The following is a 12,451-nucleotide window of genomic DNA, read 5'->3' as shown; positions in this document are numbered from 1 at the left end:
CTCAGATCGGCGACTCCATCAGCTCTGACCTGATTCACGCTGATTGAAGTCTATTTAAACTGTGTGTCTGGGGACCCGCTGGTCCTCTAATAGAGCTCAACAGCCCACATACACACACACATGCTCACACACACACACACACACATGCTCACACACACACACACACACACACACACACACACACACATGCTCACGCCACACACACACACACACACACATGCTCACACACACACACATGCTCACACACACACACATGCTCACGCTCACACACATGCTCACGCTCACACACACACACACACACACACACACACACACACACACACACACACACACACACACACACACACAGAGGTTGTTACAATGGTTAAAGAAGAAAAACTACAAAAACAATTATTCCTGCTTGAAAACATCCGTCTAACCAGCTAATAAAGCTCATTAATGCAGAAACGATAATTAAAACGTTTCCAGAACCTAAATCGAGACTCTCTGAACGACCTAATTTCAGTCCCGTTGTTGTGTTTGATAAATGTTTTCCCTCAAAACTCAACAGTGAATCAAACACGACCGGTCAGCCAGCCGCAACCTTCATGTGATAATATCTGTCAAACAATGTTTTTATACTGATTTTGATTCAATATCATCAACAATAATTCAGATCATCATTTTGTGTGTGTGTGTGTGTGTGTGTGTGTGTGTGTGTGTGTGTACCTGTGAGGGAGCTGATGTGTTCACTGGAGTCGTCTTTACTGATCCCCTCCTCCTCTGTGATGTGGCTCATCGGGACGTTGAGACTCAGACTGTCTTCGTCTGACGGCTGAAAGACAAATAAATTAAACACAAAAATAATAAATTAATCATTCCAAACAGTTCATTAAACCAGAACATCAAATATTCTGTAATATGAGGATTTACTGCTTTTCTTTGTTTTACATCACTTAAAAACTGGATAGTTTGGGATTTAAGACATTCATTAACCAAAGAATTATTGACACGGCAATAAAAACGAATGTTACGCTTTTACAACATAAAGCGTTATATCTATTGATAATACTATAGTACTAGTATTGATTTAAGTAAAGAAACTTTATCACTGAATTTCTCCTCAGCCACATTGACAAAAAAATATATTCTGTCATGAAATGCCTAAAATGATTAATGGATAAATTTTAATTTTCATGAACAAATGACAGTCAGGTCAGCAGAAGAAGACAGAAACTGAAAATGTTCGACATTTTTACCTAAAAGATTTTCTCATCCTTTATAAAAATATTTATTTATTAATTTTGATGACTTGATTGATCAACTAATTGTTGCAGTTTAACAGAATGTTTATTAAAAAACAAATATCAGCTAATAACTAAAAAAAAAGTAACGACAGCATCAGTTGAGTTTTTGATGAGATGTGATAAATGGAAAAATATAAAGAATAAAGGAAATATAACATCTCGTCTACACCGTAAAAATAAGTGGGATTTGCAAATAAAATGAGACAAACAGACGGGACGGAAGAGAAGGATGAAGATATTTAAAAAAAAAAAAGAGTAAAAAATTGGTTTTCCTCTTCAGATACACTACAGTCTTTTAACAGTGACCTCAAAATGAATTCAGATTTAAAGACAGATGGAGTCTTCTGATAAAAATAATGATGTAAAACATATAAATAAAAAGTAAAAAGACAAAAAATAAAAAGTAAAAAGACAAAGAAAGCTGAGCGCATAAACACATGTGGACAAAACAGCAAAACGAGTACAGGAAAACACACACCAAGTGTATAGACACAAACACAAAAAATGTACAGACACACAAAGCTTCACACACTCGCAGACACACACACACACTCACACACACACACTCGCAGACACACACACACACACACACACTCTGTCGGTACCTCGGTCGCAGACAGTCTCTTGTCTCCGTTGTCGCTGCCGACTCCTGAGTCGCTGTCCTGCTTCTTCTGCTGCTCCATGTCCTCCACACTGCAGACACACAACACAGGTAACACACCTTACACACACACACACACAAAGCAGAGATGTCTGTGTGTGTGTGTGTGTGTGTGTGTGTGTGAGCGAGCTAACGAGCGAGTGACGCTCAGAGAGAGAGGGAGGGAGCACAGCCTCTCTCTCTCTGTTCACACTGTTTCTGATTCGCTGCTGATGTTTTAAATAAAAAGTTTGTTTTCTGGATCAATCAAACTGATTCATTTTGACTTGATCACAGAGCAGTTTCACAATAAACTCCCCCGACCCGCCCGTTAAAAACAAAGAACTAACACACTCTGATCACGTAACAGCAAAATACTGCCAATGTAACAAACTGCGATCCGAATATGATGAGAACATCACTAACTCTTATGCTGTTTTATTTTGGCGGGGCTCTTCCTTCAGCCCGGTCAAAGAAAAAACGAGTTTCACGAGTCCGACTGCTGGTTTGCTTTGAATTAATGAGGTTTTAAAAATAGCATCAATCTGATCTCAGCTTCCTCTGCAGAGAGAGGAGAGAGAGAGAACGGTTTCGGAGAGAGAAAAAGAGAAGGACAGACGGAAACGGCGGGGAGCACAGGAAGAAACAGAGAGGGAAAAAAGAAGTAAAATAATAAGACTGAGGGAATTTAGAGAAACACAAGTGTTTGTGGAGTAAAAGAGAGACGATAAGAAAAAAAAAACGCAAAAAAAAAAGAAAAATCAGAGGGAAATAAGAGAAAGAGCCAAAGAGAAATAAAAGGTTAGAGGAGGCCCGTGTGTGTGTGTGTGTGTGTGTGTGTGTGTGTGTCTCCAGGAGAATAGGATCCATTTTTCCTGCCCACGTGTTGGGAGGGTTTCACGTGGGCGGACATTTCAGAGCTCAACATCCTGTGAGACTCAGACTCAGTTTGAATGACGGAGTTTTTCTTTTTTTTCTTTCTCTCTTTTTCATTTCATCTCATCCTTCATTTATAAAAAATGCTCCTTTCCTCTTTTATACTCTCACACTCCTTTGTATCCTCAGCTCCTGGTATTTCCCCTCAGTTAACAGACTTGTTGTATGTGAGTATTTTTGCAAGTATATAGTGTGTGTGTGTGTGTGTGTGTGTGTGTGTGTGTCTGTGTGTGTGTGTGTGTGTGTGTGTGTGTGTGTGTGTGTGTGTGTGTGTGTGTGTGTGTGTGTGTGTGTGTGTTCCTAAATTCTTTCAGTGTGGACAAGGGCTGGGCGATATGGCTTTAAAATAATATCACGATTTTAAGGTTGTATCGCGATACACGATATATATCTTGGTATTTCTAAATGTCCTTTAAAATAATGTTAACTACTAAAATAAATAAAAAATATTGAATGAACTGCAGTTACAATAGTTAAATAAAAGAGCGACTGTTATATAAAAAAGTTGAGTACACTATTGCTATAACAACATTTAATAAAATACGCTTATAATGAAGTTAAATAAAGTACTTTTATGATGATTTTTGCTGTGGACGTGAAGTTTCCAGTCTGTAGTTGGATGTTAACATTATCAGACAGTTTCACAGATACTTTAACTGTGAAGATTCATTCACTGCGAGAAGGCAACAAACTAACAGCTCCACAGTTCAGATTTTACTGATACTTGGAAGTCGCTCTAGTGCTCTGTGGTCTGAAAAATGTCAATAAAAAGTCCCGGTCTGAAGCTCTGCAAAAGCCCTGCTTTGTGTGTGTCTGTGGGAGACAGAGAGCCGTTCCTTCTGTGTCATTCTGTTTTTACGTATCATTTAATCATGTGTTTATGGGATCATTTCCTATCAGCTCCTGCCGCAAGATAGGTGGAGCCATATCCATAATGCGTATGTTTTTGAAACCCTGACGAAGACCGGCGTTGGTCAAAAACATGTTGGTTTTTTAATGACTCAGCCATTATAATACATTTTAATGTAATTTCCTCCTCGTTTTTCACACTTTTTGAGTGCCTGGATTCCCCTCTCTTTTTATCAAAGTCATGTCATACATCGTATCGCAGCTGTCCCAAATATAAGCCTGTCGAGGTTTAAGCAAACAAAAGCCCGGTCTATAATTTGAAGTTTTACAATATGCTAGGGCTGGGTGATACGGAAAAAAGTCTTTTTCGCTGGAGCAGGCTGTTGGACATGTCCGCATGCTGGCGCTGTTGGACATGTCCGCATGCTGGCGCTGTTGGACATGTCCATGCTGGAGCGGGCTGTTGGACATGTCTGCACTGGAGCGGGCTGTTGGACATGTCCATGCTGGAGCGGGCTGTTGGACATGTCCATGCTGGAGCGGGCTGTCTGGAGCAGGCTGTTGGGGTCAGGGTTAGGTCCGACATGTCCAACAGCCCGCTCCGAGCCGTCGCACATTTCTTCCATCTCTTCCTGTTTCACATCCAGCTGAATTTTCTCCTTCATTCCTTCCTTCATGCTGATCATGTGATCCTTCCTTTGTTTCATTCTTTTATTTCCTCCTGTTTTTTTTCTGTTGTTTGTCCTGAATTATATTCTGTCCAGCAGTGGCGGATTAGGGCCGAGCGCTGCAGCGAAGCCGTGTGAGGGCAGACAGTCTGTCAGCGTGACCCAGCAGGGAGTCAGCACCGATCACTTTCAGCTGACTAATGGAGGATTTGGCTCCAGACGCAGAAACGGAGGAGGCTCAGATCACAGAGACACTCAGCGTCGCTCCTCTTCGCCACGCGAATAACTGGCTTTGACGTGATGTAGCTCGTCCTCAGCTGAGAGGAGCTGACGGCGTTTATGAGAAAAATAAGAACTAAAAGTTTGAAACAAAGGCGATCAATTGATTGTTTCAGCCTGAAGCTGATCGCGTCACCACTGTCACACACCCGGGTCTGCATTTTACTTTGTGTCAGTGTTTCCGGCTGCTCGATACGCTTCAAACTGAAAATCTTCACAGGATTCAACCAAAATAACAGAATAGTTGCTGTTTTGCAGAGGTTGTGTCCTCGACGATTTTACAGCCAGAAACTTCCTAAAATCATCCTATATTCCTAATATCAGTGCTAGAAAAATCTCCCCAAAAAACGATGTAAAAAAAGTTGCAGCTGCGACTGCCTCCTGACGTTTCGCAGAAGTGGTTCCTAAATAAAAGCGGGTTTATTCATCTTTTCAGCCTCTCAGATTCCTGAAGTAAAATAACTTTGTATTTGTTATGAAAAATATCTTGTCATGAGTGTGTGAAAGTCACTAAAATCATTCAGTGTGTTTACTCTGCTCTGTTCTTTGGACTGTTTGGAAAATTAAAAACTTGTGTTTCCTTTAGCAGAAGGCTCAGAGCCGATGAGGCCATCAGTCTGTTTAAGTGTCTCTCAGCTCTGCAGCGCTCCCATTAAGTCTGACTGGTATAAACACTGATGCCAGTACAGAACGAGAAGAGGGAGGCCAGAGTTTTCACTGCAGCAGAGACACGGAGGAGGAGGAGGAGGAGGAGGAGTCACTGACCTGCCCGTGGTGGGCCGTGATAGGCTGAGTCTCTCGATGACGGGCAGGTAGAGCGAGTCGGGCATCTTCTCGCTGCGACACGCCTCGATGCTCAGATACTTGAATATGTGAACTTTGCCTTTTATACAAATCTGAAAGGAAAAGAAACAATAAACTGGATTTTAACGTGATTTTATTCAGACATCAACTGGACTGCTGCCGAGTCACTGCAGCTGCTGTTTAACATCCACACACAGCCTGCTGTCCCTCCACAGAGTTTCATATCAGCGCTCTGTGGAACTCTGTGGAACTCTGTGGAACTCTATGTAACTCTGTGGAACTCTGTGGAACTCTGTGGAACTTTGTCGAACTGAAACTCTGTGGAACTCTGTGGAACTCTATGTAACTCTGTGGAACTTTGTCGAACTGAAACTCTGTGGGACTCTGTGGAACTCTATGTAACTCTGGAACTGAAACTCAGTGGAACTCAGTGGAACTCTGTGGAACTCTGTGGAACTCTGTGGAACTCTGTGGAACTTTGTCGAACTGAAACTCAGTGGAACCCTAGAACTGAAACTCTGTGGAACCCTAGAACTGAAACTCTGTGGAACTCTGTGGAACTCTGTGGAACTCTGTGGAACTGAAACTCTGTGGAACTCTAGAACTGAAACTCTGTGGAACTCTGTGGAACTGAAACTCTATGGAACTCTGTGACACTTTGTGGAACTGTAAGAAACTGTGAAACTATGAAACCGTGTGACACCCTGTGACACCCTGTGACACCCTGTGAAACTCTGTGACACCCTGTGACACCCTGTGACACCCTGTGACAGCCTGTGACACCCTGTGACAGCCTGTGACACCCTGTGACACCCTGTGACACTCTGTGTGTACCTGTGCAGGTGGACTCTGCAGCGGGTTGTTTTCTAACTGCAGTGACTGGAGCTGCTTCATCTTCCTGTAACACACCGGGATGGTCGACACCTTGTTACACGAGAAGTCAAACTTCACCAGAGGAAGGCCAGCCAGGTCTGCAGGAACAACACACACGCAAGCACGTACACACGCAGCACGCACGCACGCACACACACACACACACACACACACACACACACACACACACACAGAAACGCTGAAGTCATTCATTTATCAAAAATGCAGAAACATTCAGTTTCCTCTTATTTGAATTTAAAGAAAAAAAATTGAGCGTAGCTTTGTTTTTCAATGTTATTGATATAATACAGATAAATTCTCTTTCTCTTTGTTACACACACACACACACACACACACACACACACACACAGTATATTCTACTACAAGATTTCAGTGTCAGTCTACCTTTAAATCCCGTACATGTTGACACTTGTTTCCTGATCTCAATCTTTACATCTGTTCACACACAACACACGCACGCACACACATACACACACACTGAAGTATTACATCAATCAAAAATGCAGAAACGTTCACAGTTTCTTCTTTTTTGGATTTAAAATGGTCATGTCCACACCTGTTTCCTGATCTTAATCTTTACGTCTGTCTACACACACAAAATGATCAGACAAACAAAAGGTTGAACATCTATAATTCGCTAGATAATATCCAATTTGGCGTTTCTTTGTAGCTGAAGATGAAACAGTATTTTTTCTAGGAAATACAGAAAAAAGAAGACGTTCTGGACTCTTTCTCTTTTTAAACTTTTTTATGTACCCACAACAGAGATGCAGATGTTCTTTTGTTTGTCTTCGGTCCATTAAAAAGTTTAACTGTGTGACTTTCTGACGGTTCGTGTTTTTCTGCCTCAGAGGAAATTCATTCCTGACGAGTGAAAACAAGCTGTGTTGTCATGTTTTCCCTCGATGTAAGACTGACGACCAAAGCTGCACATGCTCAATACGTGGTGGGGGGGCAGCGTGTGCAGGCACGTTCGTGTACAGTTGTCATGACAACATCCACTGTATATGTTGAAGTGGTTGATAACAAGAATATGAAAATCTATTTTAAAACACAAAGGAGGCTATGAAACACAAACAAGCAACATCACTCACACACACTCACGCATGCACACGCACACACACACACACACACACACACACACACGCATGCACACACACACACCTCAAACCGCCGACATGTTTCCCATCACACAGAACAATGCAGCTGTTGTTGTTATTTTCAGCGGAGGTTTGTAATTGTTAGCAGACTCTGTGAGTTTCTCTGCATGTGAACTTTATTCCTCATTAGAACCAAAATACCTGAAAATAAACGCCTCTTTGAAATGTGCTGAAGTGGCGTCTCTGAGCTGCGATTTAACAGACGCTGTTTGATGTTGGAGGAGAACGCAGCCGCGGGGTTACAGTCAGTGTCGGAGCTTCAGACGTGCACACACACGAGAGCCGAGGGCTGTAAAGGTGAAATATCACTCAGGTGACTCGTAACCAGGAGGTGAAAAGGTGAGGAGGAGGTCTAAGTTTGACTCTAAAAAGAGTCGAAGGACGTTTGTCTTTGCAGGATCGAGATAAACTCATCTATGTTTTCAACTTCAGTCGACTCGACGACTGCAATGAGAGTTTATGTCTGAGAGAAAAAGTGTGATCAATGTCAAAGGATTAGACCAGTGATTACTCAACCTACGGTCCACAGGCCAAATCTGGCCCCTGACAGGGTGCCTGGTGGCCCCCAGCTATTTTCTAAATCACAATATAAAAAAAGTGATTGACACTGTGAATTGTTTTTGCACTTTTAGTACACACAAGGTGCCAGAGTGAAATAAATAGTATTTATTTGTCAAAAAAAGTGCCAGTGGAGGATCCCCCACACCCCCGACAGAGGTCCTAGATAAAGACCCTAATGTCCTAAAATCCCAAAAAAACTCCCAAAATTGCAGAAATGCCCTGAAATCTCAGATATGTCCTAAAATCTGCTAAACATCCTAAAATCAGAGAAAAATCATAAAATCCTAGAAATCTTGTTAAATCTGAGACACGTTCTAAAATCCTAGAAACGTTCTAAAGTCTTAGGAACATCCAAATATCCAAGAAATGCCCAAAAATCAGAGAAACATCCTGAAATCCCGGAAACGTGTGGGGCCGCGTGACTGGCCCTTGGCCTACAGTCTTTTTGCAAAAGTGGCCCCCAGTCAAAGCGGGTTGAGGATCCCGGTGTGAGGCCATGACCTGAATAGTAGATTCAGCATTGAGACAATGAATGACTCAGCGTGTGACGGTTTACTACAGAGCTGCTGACTCACTCAGCAGAGGCAGACCTGACCCTCCTGAACCCTCGCGGCTCTCTGATCGTCTCCGCCGCCCAAAGGTTAAAAATAATGCTCTGTGGAGGGAACTGCGGTGACCCGCGAGGCCACATGAGGCTCGCAGAGTATTTTCATCCACACTGCTGCGGGACGGTTTGTAATCTGCTGCCACAGAGCCTGATGTGGCCCTTCAGCTGTGTCACAGGGCGACGCTACACGTCTCAAAGTCCTCTTTGCAGATACACGTATTCTCGTGCAGACTGCAGTCTCTGTGTCAGTCGGTAGCGAGGGAGGTTGGCATTTCATGTTGTGGTTTTTCAGGCAGAGTGGACGTGTGCAACGCTGACTGGACATGATGATGATTTCTCACCGGTAGAATAAATGTAAATGTAAGCATAGGTGGCAGGGGAATTTATGTTAGAAAATATTTTGAAGATTTCTTTTTTAAACTTTTTTGGGGTTTTTTTTTCAATTTTTTTAGCAATATTTATGTTTTTCATTTTTATTTTTTTAAGAAAGAAAGTATGTGATTTTTTTGGGGTGATTTTTGAGGAAAACAATGTGACCTTTAATTTTTTTTTAACATTTTGACATTTTTGTTTTTCTTTAGAAAGTGACTGTACAAGAAGATGTTTCCTTACCAATAAAAAGTGTGAAAAATCTTTTTCTATCAGCTTTCATCATATTATTTTGATCAGGGCACTGGTCAAAAAAAGCACTGACTAACTTACAAATTTGGGTATTAATTAGCAGGTTTTTTTTCCCTTCCTCTTCTTTTTGCCGGTAAGTGTGCTTTTGGGGAGTCTTTGGTGCCCAGATTTTGCTGTGGAGTGAGTGCTCTTGACTGTCACGCTACTCTTTGGTACAAGTCGCTGTGGACACGATGCAGCAGCACAGAGGAGAGGACACACGGTCCAATTTAATTTATTAATAGATTTATTGGTTTAATTTCTTCCATCTTATCAAATGAGACAAACTTTTCTAAACTGAATCTCTGAGTTTTTAAGTGTTGTTAAAAAAAAGATTATTTGAAAATGTAATTGACAGATTTCCTGTGCAGTATTTCTTTGATCTGTGTCTGAGTCGCTCCTTCGATGTAAAACACAATGAGTTTTTATTCCTGGTTATTTCAGGAACTCCTAAAATAAACTCCACTTTGCTCTGTGAGTGTGTGTGTGTGTGTGTGTGTGTGTGTGTGTGTGTGTGTGTGTTTACATGAGTCCTCAGACGAAGGCGAAACACAAACAGCGCAGACTGATGTGTGGGTTTGTGGGAAGCTTTCAGGGAGTCACATCAGCTCTGACGGAGCGATTATTACAGACTCGTCCTGACAGTCGCTCATAATTAAAACTTGGCGGAGGCGGTAATAACGTCGAGCCGCTGTGATGGAGGGAGGGCCGACACCAGAGAACATTCCTCTGGTTACTCAAAAATACATCCTGGACGCTCTCAGAGACAAAAACATGTCCGCTGTTTCTGTGAGGTCACTGAGGACAAACGTTTAGTCCAAACTGTCACAAGGACTCAGAGAAACTGGATTATCGAACTATAAAACAAAGAATCTCCGTCTGTTTGTCTTCAGGTTCTTTGAACCTGGCCGGCGTTTTACTGGGGAACCAATGATGTACCTTTTCTAATTTGGTGCAATTTAGACACATTTAATATAAACAGGAGCGTGGCTGAGTAGCAGCAATCTTTGATTTATTACTTTGCCGTATTACAGAATTATACGCATTTTAACAAGAAATTTCCCTGACTTTGGGGTGATTATTTTTGTACTTTTTTAAATATATATATATACATGTATATTTAAAATAATTTCAGAACAGGATTAAAACTGAATATATAAATATAACTAAGGGACTGTTTGTTATCTTTGAGAGGGGCAAGTCAAACAAAATTTAAGCACTGGGGAGGGACTTGTTTTTTTATTTTGGCTTTAGAGAAGACGCATACAACATAAAATGACAGTATTTTATATTTATTTTACTGCCAATTTTTAAAGATCTTCAAAAAAAAATTGGAGATTTTTTTTCTTTAAAAGTTTTTTGGTGATTTGTGAAAAAACATTTTTTGGGAAGAAGAATAAAACATGTTGGCATTTTTTTGTGTGATTTTTGATGGAAACAATGAGGCCTTTCTTTTCTTCAAGAGAATTTTTTTTTCTTTTTTGTTGATTGGCAATTTTTTCATTTATTTTGTTATTTTTGGCAACATTCTTGACATAATTTTGGCATAATTTGCCTTTCTTCTTTAAAAATCACCAAAATGGCGTTTTATTTACAGCAAGAAACTGTAACAACTGAAATTATCTTGTGGATTTTCACATTTCCGACGGCCCCTGAACACATCCGGTGTTATTATACAGGCTCATGAAGCAAAAACTTTCCAAAACTTTCAGTGTATATTAAGTTCTCCAAAACTTTTCCAGGCCTGGAAATTGCTCTTTGTAATCCCATGACCCTGACTGCAGAGCAGCCTCACTGGTGCTGAGGGTCTCTGCAGACCCCCCTCGGCTGTGTGAGGCCGTTCAGCTCGATGCTAAAATCATATTTCAACATGTTTTTCTGTTTTTTTGTGCTGACATTGTTTGAAGCCGTGCGTCTTGCAGCCATTGAGATGTTTCTGGCTCTGAGGAGCATTTTTCCATCAGGTCTGCAGATCTGATCTTCAGATTGAGCCTGAACCCCCCCCGAGCTTGGCCGACCTTTAAGAACCACTAAAACAGTCACGGTGGTCTTATCTCAGGGGCTCTCCGCTGCAGCGATCAAGTCTGCACAAGTTCAACAGATATTAAATCAAAAACAACATCCCTCCCTCTGCAGGCTGCCGGCCAGTCTGCTCCGTGCAAACCTCCCCGTCGCTGCGGCAACAGGCCGCCGAGACTGATCAGCTCATCCATCAGAGCGGGAGACGGCCGTAATAGTGAGGGACAAGCATATGTCCAGTCGGGGAGACACGGCGATAAATCCAAACAGAGTGGACGAGTCGCGGCTGCATAAATCATCCGGAAAAACAGTCTGCAGCCGTGCATCATTCAGGCTGGATATCAACAGGCCGCCATCTCCAGCCTCTCCGCCACCAAACCGCTCCGAAATCACAAATATCTTCATTTCTGAGCCGCGTTTGTTTTTTATTTCTGTTTTAAGACGCTCAGGAGGACAGACAGGGATCCTGCAGCTCAAGAAAAGTTAGATTTAAGACTTTTTTAGACATTTTAATGCCACATGGAATAAAATTAAGGATCAATTTAACACTAATAATTAAAAAAAGATAAAAAAAAAACGAAAAAGTGTGCTTATGCGAAGTAGGTGTGCAACACATGCAAACTGTAGCAATCATTTATATTTACATTTGTTTCAGTGTATTTCTTTGACACGTCGCAGGAGAAAACGTTCACAATTTCAATTTAGAGCTGCAAGTGATCGACAGAAAAAAGTATCTGCAGCTCTTTTGGTAATCAATGAATCATTTTAAAATCAGAGAAAAATTCTACAATATGAATATCTGTTTCTGTTCCCATTTTAACCTAAATATTTTTAAATTTTCTGACTGTTGAATTGGACAAAACAAGACATTTAAAGTCATCACCTGGACTCTGGGCAGCATTTTTGTCTATTTTCTAACATTTTATAGACAATTCATAGTTTTTTTCATAGTTAATTGCAAAGATAAATAGCTGCTAGTTCCTGATATAATCAAACAAACAGTCAGCAGGAAAATGATTCTCATCACGTGACACCGTCAACACGTTCTAAAATCACATACTGAGACCAGACTCTCCAAACCCAGTCTG

General features: G+C 41.3%; 1 protein-coding gene across 6 annotated transcripts in view; it reads right to left on the bottom strand.

Annotated features, from left to right (window-relative positions):
- The window catches only part of lrch1 (leucine-rich repeats and calponin homology (CH) domain containing 1), an 86,962-nt gene that overhangs the window by 34,641 nt on the left and 39,870 nt on the right, over nucleotides 1-12,451 (bottom strand). For all 6 annotated transcript variants that reach the window (XM_088083792.1, XM_088083794.1, XM_088083795.1 and 3 more), the window contains exons 5-8: nucleotides 6,297-6,433; nucleotides 5,424-5,554; nucleotides 1,892-1,979; nucleotides 709-814 (exon numbers count right to left, since the gene is read on the bottom strand). In XM_088083792.1, coding sequence (XP_087939918.1) covers nucleotides 709-814; nucleotides 1,892-1,979; nucleotides 5,424-5,554; nucleotides 6,297-6,433 — 462 coding nt within the window. The remainder of the gene's footprint in view (nucleotides 1-708; nucleotides 815-1,891; nucleotides 1,980-5,423; nucleotides 5,555-6,296; nucleotides 6,434-12,451) is intronic.

This window comes from Plectropomus leopardus, chromosome 10 (genome assembly GCF_026936395.1).
Source record: "Plectropomus leopardus strain MGB_pleo_1.0 chromosome 10, ASM2693639v1, whole genome shotgun sequence".
Taxonomy (NCBI): Eukaryota; Metazoa; Chordata; class Actinopteri; order Perciformes; family Serranidae; genus Plectropomus; species Plectropomus leopardus.
The sequence above is the reverse complement of the archived record's forward strand: the minus strand, read 5'-3'. Positions and strand labels throughout refer to the sequence as shown.